Source organism: Trachemys scripta, chromosome 11 (genome assembly GCF_013100865.1).
Source record: "Trachemys scripta elegans isolate TJP31775 chromosome 11, CAS_Tse_1.0, whole genome shotgun sequence".
Classification (NCBI taxonomy): domain Eukaryota; kingdom Metazoa; phylum Chordata; order Testudines; family Emydidae; genus Trachemys; species Trachemys scripta.
The window spans coordinates 37,117,141-37,141,528 of record NC_048308.1 but is presented as its reverse complement, the minus strand read 5'-3'; the positions used below and the strand labels follow the sequence as shown (position 1 = coordinate 37,141,528).

The window sequence follows — 24,388 nt, the reverse complement described above, 5'->3', positions numbered from 1 at the left end:
ATAAAAGAGCACATAATAAAACACTGAAAATGAGAAAAGCAATCTGACCTTTTATAGAACAAAGGCGTATCAATATCATTTGTGCAATGTAGTGAAAACTTCAGTGAAGTATGAAAGAACAAATTACTGAGATGCATGGTTATCTGTCAGGAAGGTCTAAAAGACGGACCTTTTAAAAATCCATATTGGAAGTCAGAATTTCTTATTTATCTCCCCTTCTGATTGTTAATATTTCTGTAACACATTCATTAGATGGTCAGTGTTCAATATGCTGCACTTGGGAATGAGGCCCACAACCTCACTTAACAAGAATAGCAACTTCATACCTAATTCCATGACACTGAAGACCTATAATAGACTCTAAAACAGCTTTCCTTAAACATTACCATTAACCAGTGCATTAGGCCAGACTGATTTGTGTCTTTTTCCTGCATAGGGGACAAGGAACTGCATATGAGTTTGCATTCATGGGTTTTGTGCTTGGGATTTGTGCTCCATCTTCTGAAACAAGAAGGGGATTAATCCCCCAAAACCCACACATCTCAGGAATCCTGCTAGAAACGAAGGCCATCAGCAAAGAGGCCATGCACCTTTGCACTGCTTCCCAGCCCCCTCTGCCACTGACCATGGTCCCTATGCTCCATTCATGGAGTGGGTTCAGAGCATGGAGTGGAGTGATAAGAGAGGTACTTTGGACGGGGCCAGCATAATCATACTCTCAGATTCTCTGCAGGTTTCCGGGGAGATGATGCCATAGAAAGTAGCCATCCTCCAGTCCCTCACCTAGAATCCAAATCCTTATTGATCACCCATAGAGCTGCATCTATGAATTATGAGAAAAGGGAGGATGATGTGGCAAAGACAGCATACTCCTCGTCCACGACCTCCAGCCCAGATCTGCACCTAAATATGTGTCAGGATTTTTAGAGGTGTGGGCTGTCAGCCAAGGATATGTAGTTGCTCAACACCTTTGGAAATTAGGCACCTAATATGGATTTTGGTACCTAACTTTAGGACTAAAGTTTGAAAATTTTGGCAAAGTTTCTGAATAGTTATATTCATAACTATACTAAAAGATGAAAACTGCATATGAATGTTTTTAACCCTTTATGGGAAGTTTGAAAGAAACATGCTTTAGGTGGACCATTATTAGTTTTAAAACTCAGACACTGCATTTTCTATTACAGTACTTACATGAATGTATGCGTTCAGCTACAGGCGATATTTATCTCAACTTGTCAAAAGTGAGACTAAAACCTACCAGGTGAGAATATTCCATCACCATCTTTATTTGACCATCCAATAATCTCTCTCATCTTTCGAAGCGTTATTTGCTCCATGAGGACAAAAACAGGTGCAATCTCATATGTAAACCTGAGTGGATAAAAAAAAACCTGATACATAGTTCACATTCCAAAATGCACATAAATGCTGAATCTTTGATCCTTTGTGAAAATGATTAAGATTCATAACCAAATTGCCTGTGAATTCGGGACCTGATACTGCAGCTCTTACTCAAGCAAAACTTCCTGCAAGGCCAGTGAGAATATTTTGCAAGTAAGAACTGCAGTATTAGGCCTCATGTATGTTTTCTATTGTTTCTGCTAACCATTGATCAGAACATTCTGTGGTTATACAATTTACAGTAATTACAACAATATTGACAGTCAGTACTATGCAAAATTAGATTGTAAAATATTTGGTTCACAGAGTGCCAGTTTCACACTTGTAGAATAGCATATTGTCAGAATTGTAGAGTTATGAAAACAGTAAGCATTAGACAGCTTACCACAAAGATAATTAGAAATATTGAACTAGGACTCAAAAATCTAAATACAATTATTTATGTGGACATATTCTGCTAATAATCCCCAAGGACAATTTATTTCTACAATGCCATGCAATCAATATCTGTCAAGAGTAATTATAAATGATGATTTTCTAATTACCAATTACAAACAACAAGAGAGCAGTCAACTATTATATCCACCTAACGCAGACCAGAAGCATTGCATAGTCTAGTATGCCATACATGTCATGGACAAAAATTTGAATTAGATTGATAGGCTATGCTACTCTGCTAGGTGACCAAGGAAGGCTTATTGTCAAATTACTATCAGTGTAAGCAAGTTATGAGAGACTACGTTTATTTTGAACACTGAAAAAAAAAAAAAGAATTTAGAATGGGGCAGAAAGTAACTAAATGTAAGGGGTGGATTTTCAAAGGGGCCCAAGGGAGTTAGACACCTGAATTTCATGGGATCTGGGCATCTAAATTCCTTAGTTGCCTTTTCAAAACCCAGCCAAAGTCCTTAATGATATCCCTCTTCTGTCCTAGTACCAAGATGACATTGTTAGGATGTCCATTTAAGATGAGATAGGCTTTGTATTTTTGTCTATTCCTAGTTATTTTCAGTTTTGAAGAGTCAAAACAGTACATTTATTTTGCCAGCAATGACAGAAATACAGAGTTTATAAATTAAGCTCCATCTGCAGTATATCCAGGAACAAAGTTATAACATTGTTTTTATACATTGCAAATCTAGGGCCCAATCTTTCAGTCCTTATTTGGAAAAACTCCAACCAAAGCCCATGTGAATCCTCTAGTGTATAGGTCATTGAGGGCCTAACCCAAAGCCAACTGAAGTCAAAGGGATTTTTTTCCATTGATTTAAATAGCCTTTGGATTTGGCTCCGAATACTTTCAAATGGAACTCCAAATACCTCCTGAAAGAATAAATTGCCTGTACACAGAGTACATAGCTATTAACAAGGGGTTTTTGTGTGTGTCATAGTAAGAGTATTCACAGAGAAAATGTTAAATAAGTCAAAATGAATTAATGCAATTGCTAGGGAAACTATTGCATGAGCCTGCAAAGATTCACAAAGAAATGATGGAAGATTGTGGATGATAAAAAATCATAAGTCCAATACCCAAAGACTAAGGCTAAGATTTTCAAAATCACTTTTGGGATTTGGATGCTCTAGTCTATTCCCATTTATTTTTACCCTTAAGTGTCTTTGACAATCTCAGCCTGAAAGTAAAAAATGTGTGCCGCCATGGAAAAACAACTCTTGTTATGAAATGACCTTCATGTGGATATGACCCTTGGAACTCTCATACAAATATAGTCTTTACAGATATCATTGACAGTGATTGAAAACATGGAAGGGTGTTTTTTTTAAAAGTACCCAGCACTAGCTTAATTCTGCTCCCACTGAAGCCAATGGAAGGTTTATCGCTGACTACATGGGAGCAGAGTCAGATCAACACTGATCAATTCTGAAAATTCCACCCTAAATGTCTTATGAGTCGTAATTTCAATTACTGATACTACTCTGGTACTCAATTTGTATATCTACATGGAGACTCTACTATGATTAACATGGCTGATCAGATTCATAATAACACCAACAAAATATAAAGATGGTAAGATGAAATTCTGATCACTCAAAGCACATATGGGGAAAAAATATTCTGTGCAATTAATCAAAAGTATTTAGAGGTGTTTAGAGGTGGAAAAGAAAAATGGCAATAGGAAGATAATTTTGTCACAAGAATCCAATGTTACGTACCACATTACATGCTTCTCTTGCAGAACTAGGTTAGAACAATTTCTACATAAAGGTCATTCATTAACTCTTCTTCAGTGCTGGAAAGCTGCACTAACCAGAGAATCTATTCTCTAGAATGGATAGAAACTATATGATAATTTTAAGTAACTTTCTCTATTGATCTGTTTGAATCATATAATATTGTATAAACACGTCTTTAACAGTCTCTGTAATTAATGTGTTCTATTAAGCTATTTCATATTGGTCTTAAATTCTTGAAATATATTGCATTTTTCCATTGCACAGCTGAAGTAAGGGAACAGTCTATGTGATTTGTGTTTGGTAAATCCAACACAAAAAGGGGAAGCTGTGCAATTTTCATGCTTACAGAAAATCATTTTCTATATGTATTTAATATGTTTCTCTGTTTAAAGTGCAAATTGGCCAGAAAGGGTAAAGAACTTCACTGAGTTAAGCTATTTTAACAGGACAATTTTCTAAGGCAATCCAAGAAAAAAAATCCTTCATAATAATCACCTTTTTGAAATTAGATAAGTGAATGAAATGTTCTTAATAATTATTTTTAATATATACAGCCACACAGCATGCTGTCATAAGGTAAAACTCTGCATTGATTTATAGCTTGTGCAACCTAACTGACTTCATTGAGATTACATGAGATGATAGTCAAGAAAGAATTTGGCTCATAATAAGTGTCATCTGCTTAATTTACCTGATAACTTTAAAAATACAGAGTATGCTTTCTCCCTATACAGTAGTGGAATTTAAGCAAATTTTTTTTAGAAAATTAATCACATTTTTAATTTTAAAATGATGTGTGTCATACTAAACAAATCATTCAACAGTCACATTACAAATTGAGTGTATAATGGGTTTTTTCAATTATTTTTCTCATTTGACTCACTAATACAATTTTTTGAAAATACGAAATTAACTGGGAGCAGTATTATTAAAAAGAACTAGGTGTTTTCGAATTGAGTCTCTTATGTGGTTTCTTTGTTTCTGGAGTCACTGGATGGGCACATCTGGCAAACTACATACAGCAGCTAGTAATCAGCTATACCCAGTGAACCATTATCAATGGATGAAGGAAATGAAAATAATCTTCATTTTTCAATTTGCAGGTAAATTTCATTGCGCCCTACACATTAGCAACAACAAAGCTACATTTCCATGCTAGTGGCAGTTTAGGTGAAATGAACACAGCCATAACACAATACATACACACATCCATTAAAGTCCTGAAATGGAAAGTGGTATTTGTTATCTGATAAGTATTTTGACTCCAAGCATGTCACACTTTTTGGAGCATACACAAATCAATACATAATTTAAAACTGCCCAAAGGCTTTTTTCCCCTCTCTGAATGACACTATTTGTTGTAGAAATACAGCAACACACCTTGAACTTAATTTTCACTTTCATTTCATTTCAATGTAATGAATAATGGAGGGTAAATTATTAAATACAATCTAGGTCCAAAAGGTTATCTGTCTGATCCTGCCATACTCTGTATTTTAACTAATCTCAGTCAGGATAATTCCTTTATATTATCAAGTTAATTTTGAATGTTATGGTTTTTAATCCTTTTGACAGCTTTTCTGAAGCCTCTTAAAAGCCACTTATGTGATGACAGCTGAATAAAGAGGAAGCTAAGGGCCCAATCCTGCTCTCACTGAGGTCAATGGGAGCAGGAGCAGAATCAGGTCCATAAAGAGTTTATGCTCTAGTATTTGCATTAGGATAATTGCAAAATTATTAATTGGAAAGTCATATCTTAACAAGAATGGACCCAAATTAGCTCAGGCAGAAAGAAAGAAAGAAAGAAAGAAAGAAAGAAAGAAAGAAAGAAAGAAAGATCATCTAAATTGTAAGAGTTCTGGTTGTAACACACTGGGATAGATAAACAAAAATTTCTCCCAAAAGAGGTTCCATCATTTGGTGTTGTATTATCAGAATGCCTATAGTTTACTTACACTTTATTCTGGGATATTTGAGTTTGTGTGTGATAGTAATGCAAGATTTCCTCTTAAAATCTGTTGAAAGCTATAACTGTTTCCACTAGTTTATTGCTGCGTCGTTATATAACATAAGAATGCATAGGATGTGTAATACATTACATGGGACATCTTTATTATAAATGAGTTGCAGAAATCAGTCCTGGCAACCTGTATAATCATTAATCACAAAAAAAGAAAGAAAAAATAGGAGACTGCTTACATGTTAGTATTTGCAGTTGATGTCAGCCATTCACCAGCCAAGCCAATAATATCCAGTCCAGTGGAAAGCTGGTTGAAAAAACGAGGATGACCTGGGAAGATGATTGAAAACAATATAGCACGTCACATGCCTTTCATTGTTATCTTTGGCCGTTCATTTTTATATCAGAGTCACCCAAAGCCTGGCTTTATAAGACAAAATGTGTGGCACCAAGTAATACCTTTTCACAAAGTGAAAAGGTTGAATCTGTGGTTTATTCTGTTAGATGCTCCTAGAACTTCTATAATTGGGGTGGTGGTGAAGTGCAGGGGGATAACATATTTCAGCACCAGTGGCCAGCAGATTTGGGTCATATTTGCATTTAAATAGAGAAAAGCTATGCAGAGTGTACTCCTGGGTCTCTTTAGATAAGCAATGGTTAGGGCCGCGAACAGTAGGCAGGCGGAGCTGAACAGCCAAGAACTCTGCTCTTCCTTCTCTTGCATGAGCCTCTGCAATAAAGGAAAGTTTCGCTGGGCCTGATCCTGCTTGCACGGAATGGCATGATTCCCACAGACTTCAATGGGACAGGATCGGGGCGGGGCCCCTGAAAAGTTTTGAAAGAGAACATTCAGCTAAACTAAAACGAGGGTATTGCTCTAACTTCGAATTACTTCAGAGTCAGGCAGACCGCTGTATTTTAGCTGGCCTCTCTTTGCAAAGACAGAGTGAGTCCAAATATTAGACCAAGCCTGTTCACACCTAACACTAACAGGTGGTAATCTCTCCCGATCAGAAATCCTGAGCTCCCGAGGAGTACCTGGAACATATAATGTATAATGTAGAGCTCTCTCACATATTTATCAATTCATCGGGGAACTATGGTAAGGTTCAATGTTGAACATCAAAAAGGGACACGGGCACCTCAAATTTGGCCCAACATTTAGCTTGAAAACAAACAAACAAAATCCAAACTAAACAACCTCCCCTCCTCTTAAAAAACCCCAGTTTTTACAAAAAGTTGAGCGAGAGAAGTATTGCCATAGGATTTTTAAACATTTCGGTGCAAACAATTTTTAAAACAAATAAATATTCCTCTGAGTCTGTAGTGTTTGTATCCCCAACAGTCTAGAAAACCTGAAGCTGACACGGACTATAAACTGACTATCGACTTTCATTGCCCCACCTCAATAATGCATGCATGCATAAACAAATACATACAACAAACACCATTAATAAGAAAAGGCAAATAAGAACTTTAGAATCATTGCAGTTGTAATAAATGGCCAAATCCTTCTACCACCGAAATCAACTGGCAGAACTGCCAGGATCAGGCTCTATAATCTTTAATGTACTGATTTTCACACCATCTCCATTTTACAGATGGGGAACTGACACACAGAAAGACAAAATGATTTGCCTAAAATCACACAAGAAGTTTGTGGTGGACCGGGGAATTGAATGCTGCTCCCCCAAATCCTAGGCTAATACCCTAGGCTATCCTTCCTTTTACGGGATCCTTAATATAGATATGTAAATTTTCTCTAGAACATTGCTAATATCCCTTTCTTGCAAATAGGATAACCTATGAGCAATTGATCCGTGAGGTGCTGTAAAATAATTAATAGAATAAAGTAAAAAAGGCTCCAGAACTCTGCTCTAAATAATGTAAGATTTGTGGGGATCGGGGGAGAGAGGACTGTCCACTAAGTAATAACATTCCTAAGCAGTATGCAACTTGCTCAACATCCATTAATTATTATAGCCTAATTAATTATTTTAGTTATACAAAATTAATTGCTCATGTATTCTACACTTTTCCTGCAAACCCCTCATGCATGGGGTTAGCTACTCCTTTCATTCCGGTGCACATAATGTCTACATTATATGCCCACCAGGATTTTACAGTTGTATATTAACAAGCCACATCTTTTCTAACAACATTAACCCTCACAGTTTTTGCAGAGAAGTTTCACACTCTCCAGAAAACCGTATGCCAAATGAACGTAAATATTTGTTTCCAGTTACTGCTGTGCTGAATAGTGGTTGGGTAGAGGTTAAATAGCAGTTATATTAAAATGGATTCGCTTTTTATTTTACAAAAGAATTATTCTTCTCTTGCTGTCTTGACATAGTTTGAGAAACTATTTTAATAAAGCAGCGGGGTATCTTCTGCTGATGTTTTCAGCGCGTATCTTTTCTTTTCCCCCTTATGATGGATTACTTTTTTAAACAACAGACTAAATCCCATGGACTTCAACTGGAGTTTTGCCTGAAGAAAGACTTTACAACTCCGTGCCCGATCCAAGCTCCAGTGAAGTTAATTGGAGTCTTTCCATTGCCTTTAATGGCCGCTGCTGGATCCGTCACAAAGCCTTAAGTTTCTGTTATTAAAATCCTTAACCTGCTGCTACTATGAATACAGTCTATTTGACCATATCTGCGTCTCAGGTGCCATTTAATAACATTAATAAGAATTAGCTGCCAGCATATAGCACCAATAAAATCCCAGGTAACAAGTAGGAAGAGTCAGGAGAAAAGTGCTAGCTAAACAGCATAACAACATAACCCCACTAACAGGACAATAGAGAACAGAGACAACCAGGCATGGGATTAGGAAATTAAATTAAACTGCAGTAACTGTTGCTTTTGTTGAAAGAACATGCTGGCCACGGGTTAAAAAGGCAGACTTGGGAATCTGAAATACGCTATCACTTGTTAAAACAGGCACAAGACAAAAACACAGTACTTGCTACTCTTGAAGAATTCAAACAGTGCAAGTTGGGCCGACAAGATCAAAACGTTATTTTCGTAGTTTTTGTTGATTAGTTCAAATCTATCGGTTTTGTATTAGGAAGGAAGATATGATGGACAACCCCCCTCAGTCCCATGGCTGAACCGTTCCGCAAGCAATGCTCGTAGTTTAGAAAGCATTGCTCTTAATAGCTCATCAGGAGAATTTCAGAAAGAAGATTTGAAACCCTTCTGACTCCCCCCTCCCCAAGGAGCTTCTATTGTAAAACCATATGGAGCGATGATCATGAATAGTTATGACAGAAGTTGTAGCCTTTCCCATCGGTCTCACGGAGTGAGCAGAATTAGCGGCAAGGGGTAGGGGTAGGGGTAGGGGTGGGAGGATGGGGCAGAGGGGCTCTGCTCTGTTATTGCTTCAGGTCCTGAACTGCTATTCGGGTAACTGCCATATGCCGAGTTATTGGAAATTTAGATTCCTACCATACAGACTTAAAAGTAAAACATTTCAAGCGGACGATCAGTGGCTTTATTTTGGGTTTGTGGCTACAGCTCACTGAATAAGAAGGGAAGTTGTGATAAAAGTATTTATTGGTATGGGATTCAAAATGACCTGGAAGTGAGAGACTCCCTGTGTAGTGAGTTTAAATCTGATTATTAACGATTCCTAGGATTTCATTAAACGTCTGGTGAACATAAAGAAGAAAAACTGCGAATTCAGTCTCATTTATACCCTCATTTGCCTAATGACATCGCTCCCCGGAGATGCAGGCGGCTTGCATTTCATCAAGTGAAAGAGATTACGTCTTAAAAACTTGTGTCTGGGCTCCACAAACAACCCCGGGAAATGATACCCATTTGAGTGAGGGATGGAGCAGCCGCGCCTGGCACTGGTGACAAAGTCGCTTTCAGCGAGAGAGAGGGGCTGGAATGAACCTTTACAAAGTTGAGCCCCTTCCGGCGAGGTAGAGGCCGGGGGAGTGTATCGTTAATAAATTGGGCCCAATCCTGCTCTGATGACCCACACAGGGAGCAACATAAGAGTCAACAGGCCCCCTAGGCCTGAGCCAAGCCCGCAGAAACCGGCCCCTTACCGCGCTTTTCCCTTCCCCCCACTATGGAGAGCAGGGTCTGTGAGACGGTACCTGTCCTGACTCCGTACTTCAGCGTGTCCCTGCAGTCCACCAGGATCTGCTCCAGGGACTCGGGGTTGTCCGAGAGCTCCAGGTTGAAGCCCTCCATCCCTTCCAGCAGCTGGTGCGGGTGATGGAAGTCCAGGACTTTGGTGGACCTGTCGAACGTCTTCTTCACGTAGTTCAGGAGAATGTCAACCACCTCCAGCAGGAACTGCATGGTCTGCTCCTCGCCATTCTTGGCAGGCAGCAAATCTGCGGCGGGCGAGACACAAGAACTCAGCGCCTGCCTAGCAATCGGGAGGCAGAATATGGACCCGCTCCCTGCGGAGCGTCATTTCCAGGGTCCTGCAACACGACCGCCCGGAGGCAGCGGAATGCCCCGGCTTCCGCTCCGCCGCACCGCGGCCGCCAGCACAGGAATTGCGTGACAGTGTCTGGTATCCCCTGCCAGGGCTCTGTCAACTTCATTCCCATTCATCATCGGGCGGCGAGGGCACTCAATAGCAGCTTCCTGCTAGATGCTAAAAAGCGCATGTCACTGAAATCATGACACCCTACAAGCTAATCTATCGTGTTCCGAGGGGGAAACATGCTTAGCCACCAGCCCGAGAGTTAGACGCTGCTCCCTGCACAACATTGTCTCAGTTCACTCGCTCTGTCTGGCAAATGAAACCTGTGGCGGAAGGTGCTTCTGGTTCTCCCCCACCTCACCCCATTAGGAGTATATTAACTGCGATGCTTCCTAATCAGATAGCTATGCTGTTTTAACTAGCTTTTAAACACACATTGGTAATGAGCGCTCTTCCCAAATTAAAAATAGATTTACTGTAAGTATTCATGGGATAATGGAGCAATAAAATATAAGACCAGCACTCTGCCTATCCTCTCTCGCCTCCAGCAGATTGTCAGAAGATACCAGTTTATGCATCAAAACGTAATCACAGCAGACTGACACAAACACACCCGTCAAGCATACGTTGTACTGGAAAGAATTTAACGTTTTTAATGGCCGATTTACAATGAAAAAATGCGTCTAACTGATTATTTTTTGTGGGGCAAATGCTTAGGTGGTGCAATTGGCGTAACTCCACTGAAGTCTCTGGAGCTGATCCGATTTACACCAGCTGAGGATCTGGCCCAAAGTATTTTAAATACATATAGGTACGTATATATTGATAGTATACATGTTATCTACAACTTCTACAGGGTGTTACTCTGACAGCAAAATTCTCAGAAAAAAAAGTTAGTAAAGAGCAAAAATCTGCAGCTAGATGTAATGCCAGAAAGACAGACCAGAAAAACACTGCTGAGATTAAGCAGACAATAGTTGTAAGGAGCACTTACCTCTAGCAAATAAATTGGAGAAGTCTGTCTCGGCCCGCCTGAACCTGGCTTCCCTCTCGCTGTTCTCACAAGCCAGCAGGTTCTTGGAAGATTGCCTTTCTTTGAGAGAGCTCACAATCCGGCTCTTATCTTCCAGGCTGTTGTTCCTTTGCAAGAACCCTACATTATTATTACAAGATCCACAGGTCAGAGTATTCTCACTTCCCAGCATCTTTATAAACTCTTAAAGCAGCTCACTAGACAACTGTTCAAAGTGGGGTTTGCTCCGTATCTACTTAATGAGGTCAGGAGTAAGAGTATTTATGGGGATTATTTGCCTCGAGGAGGGTGAGCTCCAAATGACATCAACTACAGAAACCCAGCCATGCAAAAAACAAATTCTCGTCATTTAGTGCAGTGGTAAATTCTTATTAAGTCGATCAGACAGATTCCACTTCAGTAATCAGGCACTGGAAGAGCGTTCAGGATGAGTCAATGCCATTGCAGCCTGCAGGCGAAGTTTATGGGCCTAGCAGACAGAAAAGGGCAGTGATGTGTGATTAAAATCAGGGAAACTTTCAGTTTTCCTCCTCGTGTTGCCATCACGCAAAGGAAGTATGTTAGTAACTGGCTAACCTAGGAGACTGTCCAGTCCTAAAGATAGAGGCACTAACCTCAGCGAGCTTCCTCTCCCTAGTAGTGACGATAAATTAATATCAGTAAAAAGAGAGGAGATGCTGATTTTCAGGTAAAAAAATATTTCTGTGTTTTTAATAATTTCCTTCTGGCTTCAGAAAATCTGCTATTATCGGAGATACAGTTGTAACACACAAGATTATATATAAATAATCATTATGAGAATATTTCCAGGCGTTCAAGTACTACAGCGATGGGCTCCATACACTATCCTAATAGAAAACAACAATATTCTCCGTGCATAAAGTAGAAATTAAAACAATAATTATATTTCCCATTCAATCCGCACTAGCTAAACAAAGTAACCTGTCTCTTTGTGTTAACCATGTAAGGATTTCTATTTCCCATCCGGCAACGTTATTTTTATTAAAGACCTTATAGAAACGTCTTTAGACATGATCCACTCTTCAGCCTCTGTAGCCACTTAACGTCAAACGGTGCCATAGTTTAGTTTGAGAATGGCACATTCTGTGGTAATTCGACATTATGACAGGGATACTGATAAAGTAAACATTTAACTAGAACTGCAATGATCTGTCATCCAAAGGTCCCACTGACCCACGAGCCTCTCGAGCCTTGACACTTACAAAAAAAAAAAAAAAAAAAAAAAACTTTACCATCAAATTTGAATCCATCAAAACCAACCACACTTTGTGTTACGAGTTAAGGAGAAAGACTGCGTGTAGGAAAAGCCAACACTGTAACTGTTTTTCTTGTTCCGTTCTTTCCATTTCCCTTGGCTAGCCTTCTAGACTGGAAGGCCCCCCTTCTACCTCTCTGGGCTCGCAGCCACCAGTTTACCAACTAGAGGTTTAATCTCTCATAGGTAAACGCCACGGGGGGCTGACAATTGAAATATCCTTCATGATTTAGACTTTTGCAAACTGAAAATTGCAGATACATCTTGAATATAGGGGTGGGATTCTGCTATAATTTATTGCGCAGTAAATCCGCAGGCTCTGGGGTTCCTTTTCCAGATTGGCTCAGTATACTTGGAGCGCAAAATACAAAGAAGAGGGAGTGGTAGCCTTTTTTATTTAAATTGAATTTAATTATTCTGTATTAAACCACAATGGATTTAGCTCCTGTTGCTACAGTTTCAATCTCAACAGAGTGAAAAATCACCTCTGCTGCTTTGTTATGTATATGAAATAGCATATGAGTCAGAGTTTACCATAACACTAATAACACAATAACTGGATGATACAATGAACTAATTGGCTACAGAGTAATACTTGTGGAACAGTTAAACTGAGCCACTAGCTGAAAATTGATGGTCTTGGAAGTTCTGCAAGATAGAGAAGGAATTTGTCGCATAACACCAACACAAAAATGTGGATGCACTACAGCAAACCCTCACTGCACGAGTAACCTGAACAGCCAAATTAAATCAACAGGATTACTCCCATAATTGAGGGTTACTATCCCATGGTTTACAAGGCTGGCCCCAGATAGTCATTGTACTTTGGACTACCATTTGTTGATCACCTCTACCTGCTCTATCTGGCATTTCTCATCCTCCCACCCCCACCCGATGCATTTAAGAGCATGAACCTCCAATCCGGAAACTTCAGAAAAGTTAAATAATGGTGTCTCAGATCTAGTGCATAGTAAGAGGAGCTGTTCAGGTATTAAAAATAAATTATTTCTTACCAACAAACAAAAAACAAACAACCCACCTAACTGCTGTAACCTTATGAGTAAATGATCCTCTAATAAAGAGAAACAGGTTGTAGCATAACAAAGTAGGCATGTGTTATACCGGGCGTATGCTCTGTCTCAGGAAGCATATTATTTTCCATATAAACGACAAGACATTTCGTTGAAATATTCAGTGCAAGAAGTTCTGTAAAAAGGACAACTGCTCTGAAAAAAAAATACAGCGATTTCTCACTGTTGCATACCCTCTATGGCGTTAATATTATAGCGTGAAAATAAACATATATTTAAAATATTTCCAATACTAAACTGAGGGGCAGATCTTGAATTACAGACAAGATGGCAAGTACCTCCCGGAAGGCAGAAGATTGTATTTAAGATGGTTGGAGAAGTTGTCTAGTTGCTAAAGGGATTGGTATAGCTGGCAACTGCTTGGTCGCCTCTCGGTGGTCGCAGTGTTTCAGTGCTCAGATTGATCTCGGTGGTGGTATCACCTTACCGAGAAGACGGAACCAGAGTTCTTGTCCAAATGAAAAGACAACAATATTTCCTTTGACATATTTAAGAAAGTTCCCCAACACCTCGGTCTATGTTGTTATCTAATTAATCTAAAGTGAATAAAGGCAAACGAGATTAATCCGGAACAAAGCAATTGAACTATTAATAGTAAGTGACAGCTTCACTTTCGCGCACAATCATAATGCAAGGGCTTTTATCAGTCTTGATTCCCATTTAGCAGAAAATCTCGCAGCGCTGGTTAACGTTACAAGTCACTGAGAACACGGTTGTACCCCCAGATGTGAGACTCATGCTCCGAGGTGGGTTTACATAACAACTTTGTAGTCAATGTGAGGGGCTCGTCTTGTATTTTTTGCTCATCCAAAGCTTCCAGAGAAATCAATGGGTATTTTGCGAGACTCAGGCTCAGGACTATGAGTTGGAGCATTACTACCTATTTATAGACTCACATGGGATATGACCACCTGGCCTTATTGAGAACCTACAAGGGAAAAGGCTGGTTTGAGGGCATAGATACCACAGGACTGAATATAGGGGCTGTTGATGCTTTACGTTTATTTGCCTGCAGGTATACATATTTACTTCGTGGAGCTCTCCTCGACCACATTGTTATTTTAATGGAACGTTGTGAATTTATAACATAAGGGGAACCAACGTGGTTAAAAGCCGCACCAATAGAATGGTCTACTGCTTTCTGATTGGCCGACAACAGCACAACAATTTCTTTTCCCGTCTACTTGTTTTTTTCCTGGGCATCTTCTAGGAACTGGTGATTTATAAACGCCTAACTAGTTCATCGGAATGCAGAAAAGAGTAGCCATGCTAGGGCTTTACTTGAAGGCTGTTTCTATGCCTGAGGGTAAATACATGAATAGATCAAAACGTTAAAATATCTGTATCCCACGTATGAATTTAAATTAAGAATTATGCTGGAGAGACAGTGGAAGCAGCGGAGACGAAATTACTGTCCGTGCTATTTGTCGTTTAGCTGAGAAGACGAAAGCCCTTATTAGCAACCGCTACACTCAGAAATTAAACTGCAAGTTATTTTCATTGTTTTGCATGGACAGAATTTTTAAACGCTACTTTTCTCAGGAATGTACCAGAAGGGACAGAACTAGAGTCCTGAATCTCAGGCTTAATAACAAATAAAATGGATAGGAAACAATAGCATTTGCACTCTAAAGGGGGAATGGATAGTGTGCGTAAAACTGTCTTTTACACAACTTACATCGCAGATCAAATAGACTTCAGAATGAGGGATATAATCCAGATTTCCCAATTCCCAGTCCACTGCTTTAACCACAACACCATAGTCCCGCCATACACACATAAATCATTTGTATTAGATGCATCATAAACCAATATCTCCCAAGGGTGTTAATTCCAAAAGCGCCTAGATGAGTCATGAGCAAAATCTCACTGACTTTCAGTAAGATTTATGCGTCTAACTCACTTAGGCGCCTTCGAAATTTCCACCGTACCGTGTTGCTTGCTATTTTGTAGAGCATTATCATCAGCAGTGAAAGCAGACTGGTCCCGATCGCACTACGCAGACGCATCTGAACAGTTTTATTCAGTAGAGTAGTTCCATTGATTTCAATGGGAGTAAAATCAAGTGTTTGTAGAATGGGGTCCGTTCAGCAATGACAGCAGTCTGGGGAAGACACTTATTTTTGTGGGTCATAATGAAAGATCATAAATGGACTATACCCATAGTGAACATCTGAGCACTGCCAGCGAACTTTGCTATCAATGAAAATTAATGAAACCATTTAAAATACATTTGCTTATAATAAGGTATTTTCCCCTTCAGACTGTGGCTTTTAATTAGATAAGAGGGCAAACTGACATATTTAAGGGAAGATATTCCTTATAAATCTTGGACAAGTAGTTGGTAAAAAATTAAATACACGATATACAAAAACATTGTTAAAGACCGATACATTGCTCAGGTGTTTGCTTTTGCTTTGAACCCTGTTTTGAATCTTATTTAAAGTTTGCGTTCAAAATTAATGGTTTTCAAGAAAAAGCAGTTCTGCCTGACAGACAGAAGCGACTGGTGTCCGGTTTACTGTAAAACTGTAATTCCATCATATTTAGGCTCTGAAACAATATTGTGTAGAATTAAGAGGAATCAACTATTCAAATGTCATAGTTCTAAATAGCTGTAATTAAAAAATGGTACTTGGCAGCATTAAGATTTTACGCTATTTAGTTTCCAAGGGTAACTTTTTATTACTGTGCTTGAGCTATAGAGTTGGGTGATTAATTGTGTGTGTGTGTACTTATACGTGTGCTGAGTTAAACAAATCACTGTTTTAGATGAATTACCCTGTATTATCATCATTATCCAGTGTATTATTTTAGCATAAAGCAGAAAAGAGTAATAAAATAAATAGTACTGAAAATTAAAAGTAAGCCTTCATGTAATACAGTGTCCTTTTAATCCTTGTTTGCTTGCTTGGAAACCAGATGGTTATTTGTTTGAATTCCCCCCAACAGTCCTTTTCCTTCTTCAGATCCAACACGGTGAGACTGTTCATTTTCAGTTTATTTTATTTAACACCTACATTGTGTGGTGCTGCGATGTCCCTTCATAACCCTGGTAGTCTAGCAACACAGAACAAACCCAGCGGTGCGTTACTTTATCAGTTCTGCTTGCCGTGCTAAATTAAAACGATGATGAAAAAGCCCATAGCTCCAGACACTGAAGGGACCCGTAGGGGAACGGTCCATTAAACCCAGATCAGGGGCTATTTATAGAACTAAACGGCTACCCGTTAATAGCACCATTGGGTTCCAATGCAACTTCTTAATAGACCTAGGGCTAAAAAAATTGCATCCTACATTTTCCTGAATCCAAACTTCCATGTAACAAAGCATCTAGCGAATGAGCTTTGATTAGGGAAAAAGGAGTTTAAATAGTTCTTTGCATTGATAAAAACGCTCTCACCGCCCATTTCACACACACTAAAATGGTCCTCTTACTAAAAGGTAATTGAGAACGGGGAGAAAATAATTCCTATTCATAACGGGGGAAATGCTGCGTAAAAGGAATGATCGTTTGGCATCAGATAATAAAGATCAGAGTATTTGTCTTCAAAAGGGAAGGCGCTATGAAGAAATCTGGAGAGGCGAAGACAGCTTGTTATCTGTAAATGAATCTCGTGCTGTAACGTTGCAATCTGATTGTATATTTGTTTCCTTTCCTTCATTTCATGTGCCTGCACGCTGACTGGCTGCCAGCACTATCTCCCAAACACAGCGCTCTGACGAATTGCCGTTTAATAAGGCTCTCGTTAATCTCCCCCCCACCCCCCGGAGATCCGTATTTTCTGGCCTGATAAGGTTGAACATTTTCAGACAGTGAGATGTGGCAAAAACCCTGCTTGTTTCTCACAGCCGCCCTTCTGGCCGCTCCCTCAGTCTCATTAAGCTTCCACAAGTTCTGCGCCAGGCCCTGCCCCTTTCGTCTCCCCTTAGCCCTCTCCCCAGCTCAGTGGAGCTGTGTCATCAGACAGGAGACCACGGTGATCTACCATGCTCCTCACGGCTCTTCTCATAAAGAAGCATAGAGACAACGCTTCGTTTTTAGCAGATCAAATAGTGCTGGAACGGTAACCACCACGCCCCATACATCTTCCCCGCCACAGCCCCACACAGACTCGGCCACTTTTTCCCAACCTCGGTGCTGAAAAAAATGCTTTTAAATATGGCTCAGAAAAGGGATGAAAAGCTGCGTGAAGCGGCGCTCTGAGCCACTGACCTGCTCCCGGGGACGTCGATGGGAGCGCTCCGATTGACTTCAACTGGAGCAGGTTCGAGCACAAGGGGGTCGTATAAAATAACCCGGGATTTCATTGTGTCTCTAGAGACCAAGTTAGGGCAGTGCTGCGCCTCCATGCCCTGCACTGCCCTTGCTCACTTCTGACAGCAGAGGGCGAAAGAGTCCGCAAAGAGCGGCGCTCACGCAGCCTCCCACGAATTACTAAAAGCATATCGGATTGCTAAATGAGTTTGGGGGATTGCTTGGGGCTGCATCGTTCAGGCTCTCAGTGGGAGGAGGCACATCTCTTCTCATTTTGTTCCCTTTGCTGAATTATCTTAATACAAAGAAGATGGCTTACTAAAGCTTCCCTTTCTCAGCCTTGCTTCAGACCAGGAGAGAGCGTTCTCTTTGACAAGAAACTCCCAGGCATGGATGGGGTCAAAGACAGAAGAAGGGTCACAAATGCACATTGCGAACTATGGACAGCGTCTTTGTACTTACCACATATTTTGAGACCAATTTTTCTGGTACATCCATGAGCCACATCACACCAGTTGTCGTAAGCTAAAACAAAAGACAGATTCACATAATACGGAAGCCAGGCACTAGGGTCTGAGATCCAGCCACTTCCATTTGGGGGGCATCTGCTGTTACATTGTAATAAAATACCAGCAAATCAATACAATATACACTCCTCCTCTCCCCCTCTTGCCTATCTCCTGCCTTTGCATCCCCCATCCTCACTGCCCTATGAGGTGTACAGAGAATTTCAGAGATCACCATTTTAAAAGGGCTCCAAGCGCCTGGTCTGTGTTGGACTGGCGCCTGGAGTCACTCGGGGCAGAGATGACTGTCTTCAAATCAGCAGTACCATCGAGACGTCACATCAGCCCATCAAGAAAAGGCATCTGAGACCTGAACATCTAATAATTTATTGGCATGCCTCCAACAAAATGGCAGCTTAAAATAAACTGGCATGAAATGGGGTCCTGGAAGAGTTCAGGAATTAATTGGGTGAAAAATAGTATTTGACTACATGATCGGACTTGCATGAATAAGCTTCCACCGGACTGACAGTGGGAAGCACATTAGTGCGTCTCACGTCTTTCCCCCGCTTCTGCTCCCCACTTTCCAGCCGCCCCTTCATTCAACCCCGCCCCCGGGCTGTGCGCACTGCCAGCAGGGTTCACCGCTGAACTGGGGATGGGCGTGTGGGTGTGGGCGGAGAGGGAGGACAGAAGAAACAATCGTTGACATAATCACATTTCTCTTTGCCTGGCGTTTGTCAGCGTGTGTGGGGATTGAATGCCCGCCATTCAGCTACCAGGAGGTTACTGTCCCCCTACAGTGCCAGGCAGCTACAACGCATAAGTAGCTGGTATATTTCCACGGTACCATAAGCAGTTCCTTTCCGGTTGCCTTGATCTGTTTCCTCGCAGGGCATGATCCTGGGTCACCTGAGCTAACGTGAGGCAGGGGGCTTGGGGTGAAGAGACCAGGCAAGCTAGCCCCTCCGAAAACAACGCCGGGAGGGGTATGGAGACAAAACAACACCAGGCAATGAGTGAGAGAGGGGGGTAGAGATTAACGGAGGCGAGAAAGCACGGGCCCAGTCTTTTCCCTAACAAAGCCTCCTCTCGCAGAGCTTCGGCTGGGTGGCTAACCCGTGGCAGGGCGTGGGCAGCAATGGGCCCGATGGGCTGTGATCGCTGGTCTCCGGGTCACTTGGCGCCTGTCAGTAACCGGAATAAGCAGTCGAGGTATAACACGTGCCCCGCAGTCAGGGCGAGTCCTGTGCAGTGACGGACCCCACCTCGCCGCCTGCCCTGGCGCACGCGCCCCACGTGGGGCCGGACAAGGAGCTGGGCCCCTGGACCCCTTGCATCCCTCGCTACTCGCCGCGAAAGCCCCGGGGGATTGGGCCCGCAGTGTCTCGCCACTCGCAAGCCGCCGGGCCTCTGGTGATGGAGCCAGCCCAGCCCCGGAGGTAGGGCCCGGGGCCTCTACGAACGAAGACCGAGGTCACCCCTGAGTCACGGGAGCCCTGCGGGGGCTTGAGCTAGAGGGGCGGGTCCCGCCTGCCGGTCTCCCACAGGCGGGCGTTTGCAAAGGCCACAGGAGCCGCCCCGAAGCGCTGTCAGCGGGCGCGGAGCGCGCCGAGCCCGCAGGGCGGGAAGGGTGCTGGCCCCGCGGTCTGAGCAGCGGCGCTGGCCCGCTCCCGGGGGCGGCTGGCTGGGCCTGGGGCAGGCAGGGTCACCCCCTCACCAGCCAGCTCTGCCCGGCGCCCTTCCGTGGGCTCGGCGAGCTGACCCCCACCCAGCCCGGCGCCCTGGAGAGAGGTGCCGAGCGTGAGCCCGCCCCAGCTCCGCCAGCTGCCTCTCAGCGCCCGGCACGGGCGGGACCGGCTTTGCAGCCCCTGGTCTCTCGCCGCCGCTGCGCCCCGCGGCTTCCTGCCGGTAGGGGGCGGCAGGGCGCTACCGGCTGGAGGGGAGGAGCGAGGCCCGGGGCTGGCTAGAGACTAGACAGGGGAGGGGAGCTCACACCAGGAAAGGGGTAAGGGGCAGGAGGGGGAGCCTCGGAAGGGGGCTTGGGGAGTACGGGGAGAGGCCAGGGGAGAGAGGCAGAGACTAGCCGGGGCTGCAGGGCAGGAGCGAGCGGGAAAGGAGGGGCTGGGCAGAGGCAGAGGTAGGGGCGGGGAACAGACTGGGCAGGACCAAAGCCGAGGCTTAGGACCACAAGGCCGGAGGTGGCGGGCGAGGTGAGCTCAGTTGAAGGGGTGGAGACTGGCTTGGCCAGGAGGGAAGAGGTGCGGGGGCTGGAGGGGTCAGAGGCGGACCCAGGAGGGCAGGAGAGGAGAGAGTGACAGCCTGGAAAAAAAACCCTCTGACACGTCAAGCAGCCGAAGGCAACTAAGGGCTAGAATAAGATGGAGCTTGACAGCAAAATCATGGCCAAAGGGAGCCAGGGGCAGAAAAGCACCTATTCCGGGAACATGGCAGCCCTCCCCAATCAGTGCCCAGGCGGCTGAGAAAACAGCAGTGGGGGGAGGAATAGCTCAAGTGGATGAGGGAGCTCTGCACTCCTGGGCTATTTTTAGCTTATGGATTTGGTTAGATGGAGAATTTCGTTAAGTGCCCCCCTGGGTGATTTTTTTAAAATTCAAACCCTATCAGATTGTCCCCTAACAATTGTTTGCTAATCCAACGTAGATACAGAGAGAAAATGGGATTTTGTGTTGCTGGCATTAATAGGTTATGTCTTCATTAAACTAAATTTCTGATGAATCCGCTTTTAGTCCTGACATCTCAGCAAAAGACAACCCGCCCCTCAAACTCAAGCCTCACACAAACGAACTGTTTTTCAGCGGGTTTTTGCATTTTGTGTGTCCCCCGCCCATTCTTTCCAGTTGCAGAATAATCACAGTAATGACTCTGATGTTCATGCCTCATAGCCCAGGCAGCCCTTTCAGGGTAAAAGCTATTCCCCGCGTTACTGTGCCTGCCAAGCTTTTTCCCTTACTATTTCCCCCTCTTTGTCTCCGGTGATTATGTCAGCGAGCTCCCCCCTCCCCTTTCTTTCGGTAGTTGATTGTCTGAATTGTCTAGGCAAAGCTATAAAACGATTCTCCATCCACCTGCACCAGATCTGCTTCCCACTCACACCTCAATAACTCAAGGCAAATTCGGAGCAATTAGGGATACAGAGCTCTGAAAAGCTACAATTAGCATCCAAATTTCAGTTGATTATAGGCTTCAATGTAAGCAAAAAGGAAGCTATAGCATTAGCAATATAAAATGCAAGTCTGGAACACACTTCACACACCGGGGGCTAGTTTCATCCTCTAACCAATTCAGTCCCCTCCACCTCTTAAAAAAAATCTAGATTTTTTAGCCATTTGGGGAGTTAGTTTATTTTCTAAATCTCCCAAAATGTACCTGTAAAACCAAACACTACTGAAGCTGAGGCTTTTCGGCATCCTTAGAAAATTAGTGAAAAATCTAAGGACCAGCCTCTGATTTTAAAACATCAGAAAGATGGAATATTTCTATAATACATTTTCCACACCTAGTTTAAAGGCATGGAAGAAGGATTTTCAGCTTTGTCGTTTTGTGGCGAATTTGGTCTCACGGAAGTGCCATGCTAAAATGATAAAGCATTCAAAAGGTTTAAAACGAGGAGAAAGACTAAAACCTACTTGTGGGTCGTAAATTAGTGGGGTTGGAGTCCTGATTGGCGTTGGAGGAGGATGGAGCAGAGGATGCCATCACTTCAGAAAGTCAAAGTCCTTTGGTCCCGTGTTTTCCTCCAATATTTCTCTGGTGGATGGACAGTAAAGAATTTACTGGAAGGAAAGAAAAGGCGGCTTTAGAGATCTGGTCTCCTGGAAGGATGAAACGCGAGTCCTGTTTAGATTAACTAGTCAGGGTGGGATTCTGCAGCCAATAATAAGCAATTAAACTCCTCGCGAAGTGACAGTGTCTGGGAAAGCCTGCACAAAGGGTTGCGTCTCGAGTAGAAGAGTCCTTATCACGACGTTTCTTAGCCAGGCAAAAATATTCACAAACAAAGCGATGAAAAGGAAAGATCAGGGAGGGCGCGCCGCGGACACTTATTTAGTTTTAAGACAGCTAACATGGAAACATGGCAATTAGAAATTGCTTCGATAGGCTGAAGAGCTAAATCGTTTCTTTGCTGGATGTTGAAGCGCTATATCCTGTGCGGAATGATGGATTTAGCAGACCATGAAGTCTATCGCAATTATATCAATGGCCACTGAAGAGGGCAATTATGGCTCATGTCAAATTGAAACCAACTTATAAAACAGGCTTTTAAATTACCAGTCAAAATGACCTACAATTTCCACAGAATTCTTGCTGCGATTCTGTGTTTTATCATCTAATCCCTGAAATATTCATCAGACTAAATACAAAAATATTCAGGAAGGATTGATATATACATCTTCAGATCTGCCGCCGGTAACAAAGGCACATTTTTGCCTTTGTACGGGTATGTGTGTTATATGCACGTATTCATGTGTGTGCATAGATGCACGTTCAAACGTACGCACGACTGAACCATGACATTCACATTTAAGCTTTGGCTTAATTTTATATATGCTATACAGGGGTAGGTAGCTGAATAAGGTGATCATAGTAAGATCCACCTTTTATGGACTAACCCTTGTTCCCAGCCAGCTGTTAAGTTCTGTACAGACGGACATTGCATTCCAATAACCAGTTTTGGCTCGCTGATCGAGAACCTCAGGATCAATAGCTCGCTTATCTGACGGTTCCCACCCATGGCTGGGTCTGATTTCTTTTATCCAGAAAATTCAAGAAAGATAATCATGGTCCAGTAAATTAAGAAGCCCCCCTCTCCCCCCAAGCCAATAATACTCGTTATTCATTTTCAGTGCGCGGATTAAAACCAGCGTTTAAATACAACGGGCCAGTGATTTCAATGGTAAACGGGTACATTATTAAAAAAAAAAATCCCACAACCAACCAAGCTATAAATAGAAATCCTAAAGCAGAGGGACTCACTTGGACAATGCCTGGAAGTGAAGTAACAGGTTAGCCCAATAGTCTACCGCACCGGCTGTCTCAAAATACCCATTATTTCTTCCTGGGCAGGGCAGCCACACAAAAATGGTTCTGTGAAAAGCGCCCCATTCCAAAAGAGCCTCCTGAAGGCGTGAATAATATAATCTAGTGAGGACAGTTTAAAGGAGACTTACCGCGGAGGAGAGCGAGCAAACCCACACTTACTCCAAGTGTCCAAAAAGCCAGGGGAATTCTAACCTTGGGAGGGAGTCGCCGCTTATAAACTCCGCGAGAAACGACGTCGGAATACCAATCGCGCCTCGGAATTTAATTCGATATGACCTTTTGCCACAAGTACTTGGATTTGCTTTTTTAAAGCCTGAATCGCCGGTTGGTCTGCTCCGACGCAGGCATGAGTCACACCGCTGCCACCACCTCCTCTTCTCCAATATGGAAGGCAAGCAGGCGGGGGGGGGTCGACCAAGTCAGTTTGCTGGGTTGGAAATCACGCGGCCAAGTGTTGCCTTCCCAGGCTAACGTGACTTATTTGCAGGTGTTTTGGTCGCCTCGGGGCTTTATAGCTCGCGTGTGAATCCAGATCACGAAGATGCACCCAGAAGGGCTGAACCTATGAGTAATACAGTACGTACTCAGCACGCTCCGTTTTCAGAGAGGGGCAGGGGGGCTAGCAGGAAAGACACTTCCGCTCGGGGATGTACATCTTTTAAAAATACCGCTTGAGTTCTTTCCGAGCCGGAGAGGATTATTTCAAACACACCAAAAACGTTCATGATATAAACACGAAGCAGTCGTGACTGCCAACTAACAGCCGATTTTTAAAAAAATCTTCTCTTTAAAAGAAAGCTATTTGATCTCAACTTTAGCTTCCTTTTAGTCTCTTTTGTTCTAACTCATATCACACTGTACTACCATATAACACATGCTATCTCAGGGATAATTTCAGGCAGTGTCTTTGTTAAGTGGCGCTCTCTTCATTATGATCAGAGTTTTATACCCCATTCATTTTTTTCTCTTTACGAACCCCCCAAGCTCGGAGTAATTATTTTTGTGAGTCTCCACCAGAGGGCGTCAAAGATCCAGACGGACGAATCTTTTGGTCTTTACCATGGCTACAAGGAACACCTGTTTTTTTATTACTTAGTTTAAATGTTTTCATTAGATCCAGAACTTACCACCGACATCCTTTTGCTAAA

At 42.6% G+C, this 24,388-nt stretch overlaps 1 protein-coding gene across 3 annotated transcripts in view; it reads right to left on the bottom strand.

The window, feature by feature from the left end:
- The window catches only part of GAD1 (glutamate decarboxylase 1), a 38,340-nt gene extending 14,368 nt beyond the window's left edge, over positions 1 to 23,972 (bottom strand). Inside the window, exons 1-7 of one of the 3 annotated variants that reach the window (XM_034786075.1) lie at positions 23,369 to 23,972; positions 21,827 to 21,973; positions 18,133 to 18,195; positions 11,007 to 11,165; positions 9,672 to 9,914; positions 5,797 to 5,887; positions 1,262 to 1,374 (exon numbers count right to left, since the gene is read on the bottom strand). In XM_034786075.1, the coding sequence (XP_034641966.1) occupies positions 1,262 to 1,374; positions 5,797 to 5,887; positions 9,672 to 9,914; positions 11,007 to 11,165; positions 18,133 to 18,195; positions 21,827 to 21,896 (739 nt within the window). In that variant the 5' untranslated portion in view covers positions 21,897 to 21,973; positions 23,369 to 23,972. Of the gene's footprint in view, positions 1 to 1,261; positions 1,375 to 5,796; positions 5,888 to 9,671; positions 9,915 to 11,006; positions 11,166 to 18,132; positions 18,196 to 21,826; positions 21,974 to 23,174; positions 23,307 to 23,368 lie in introns of those variants that run through there. The other 2 variants (XM_034786076.1, XM_034786077.1) reach the window with 2 other exon arrangements.
- Between the last annotated feature and the right edge of the window lie 416 nt (positions 23,973 to 24,388).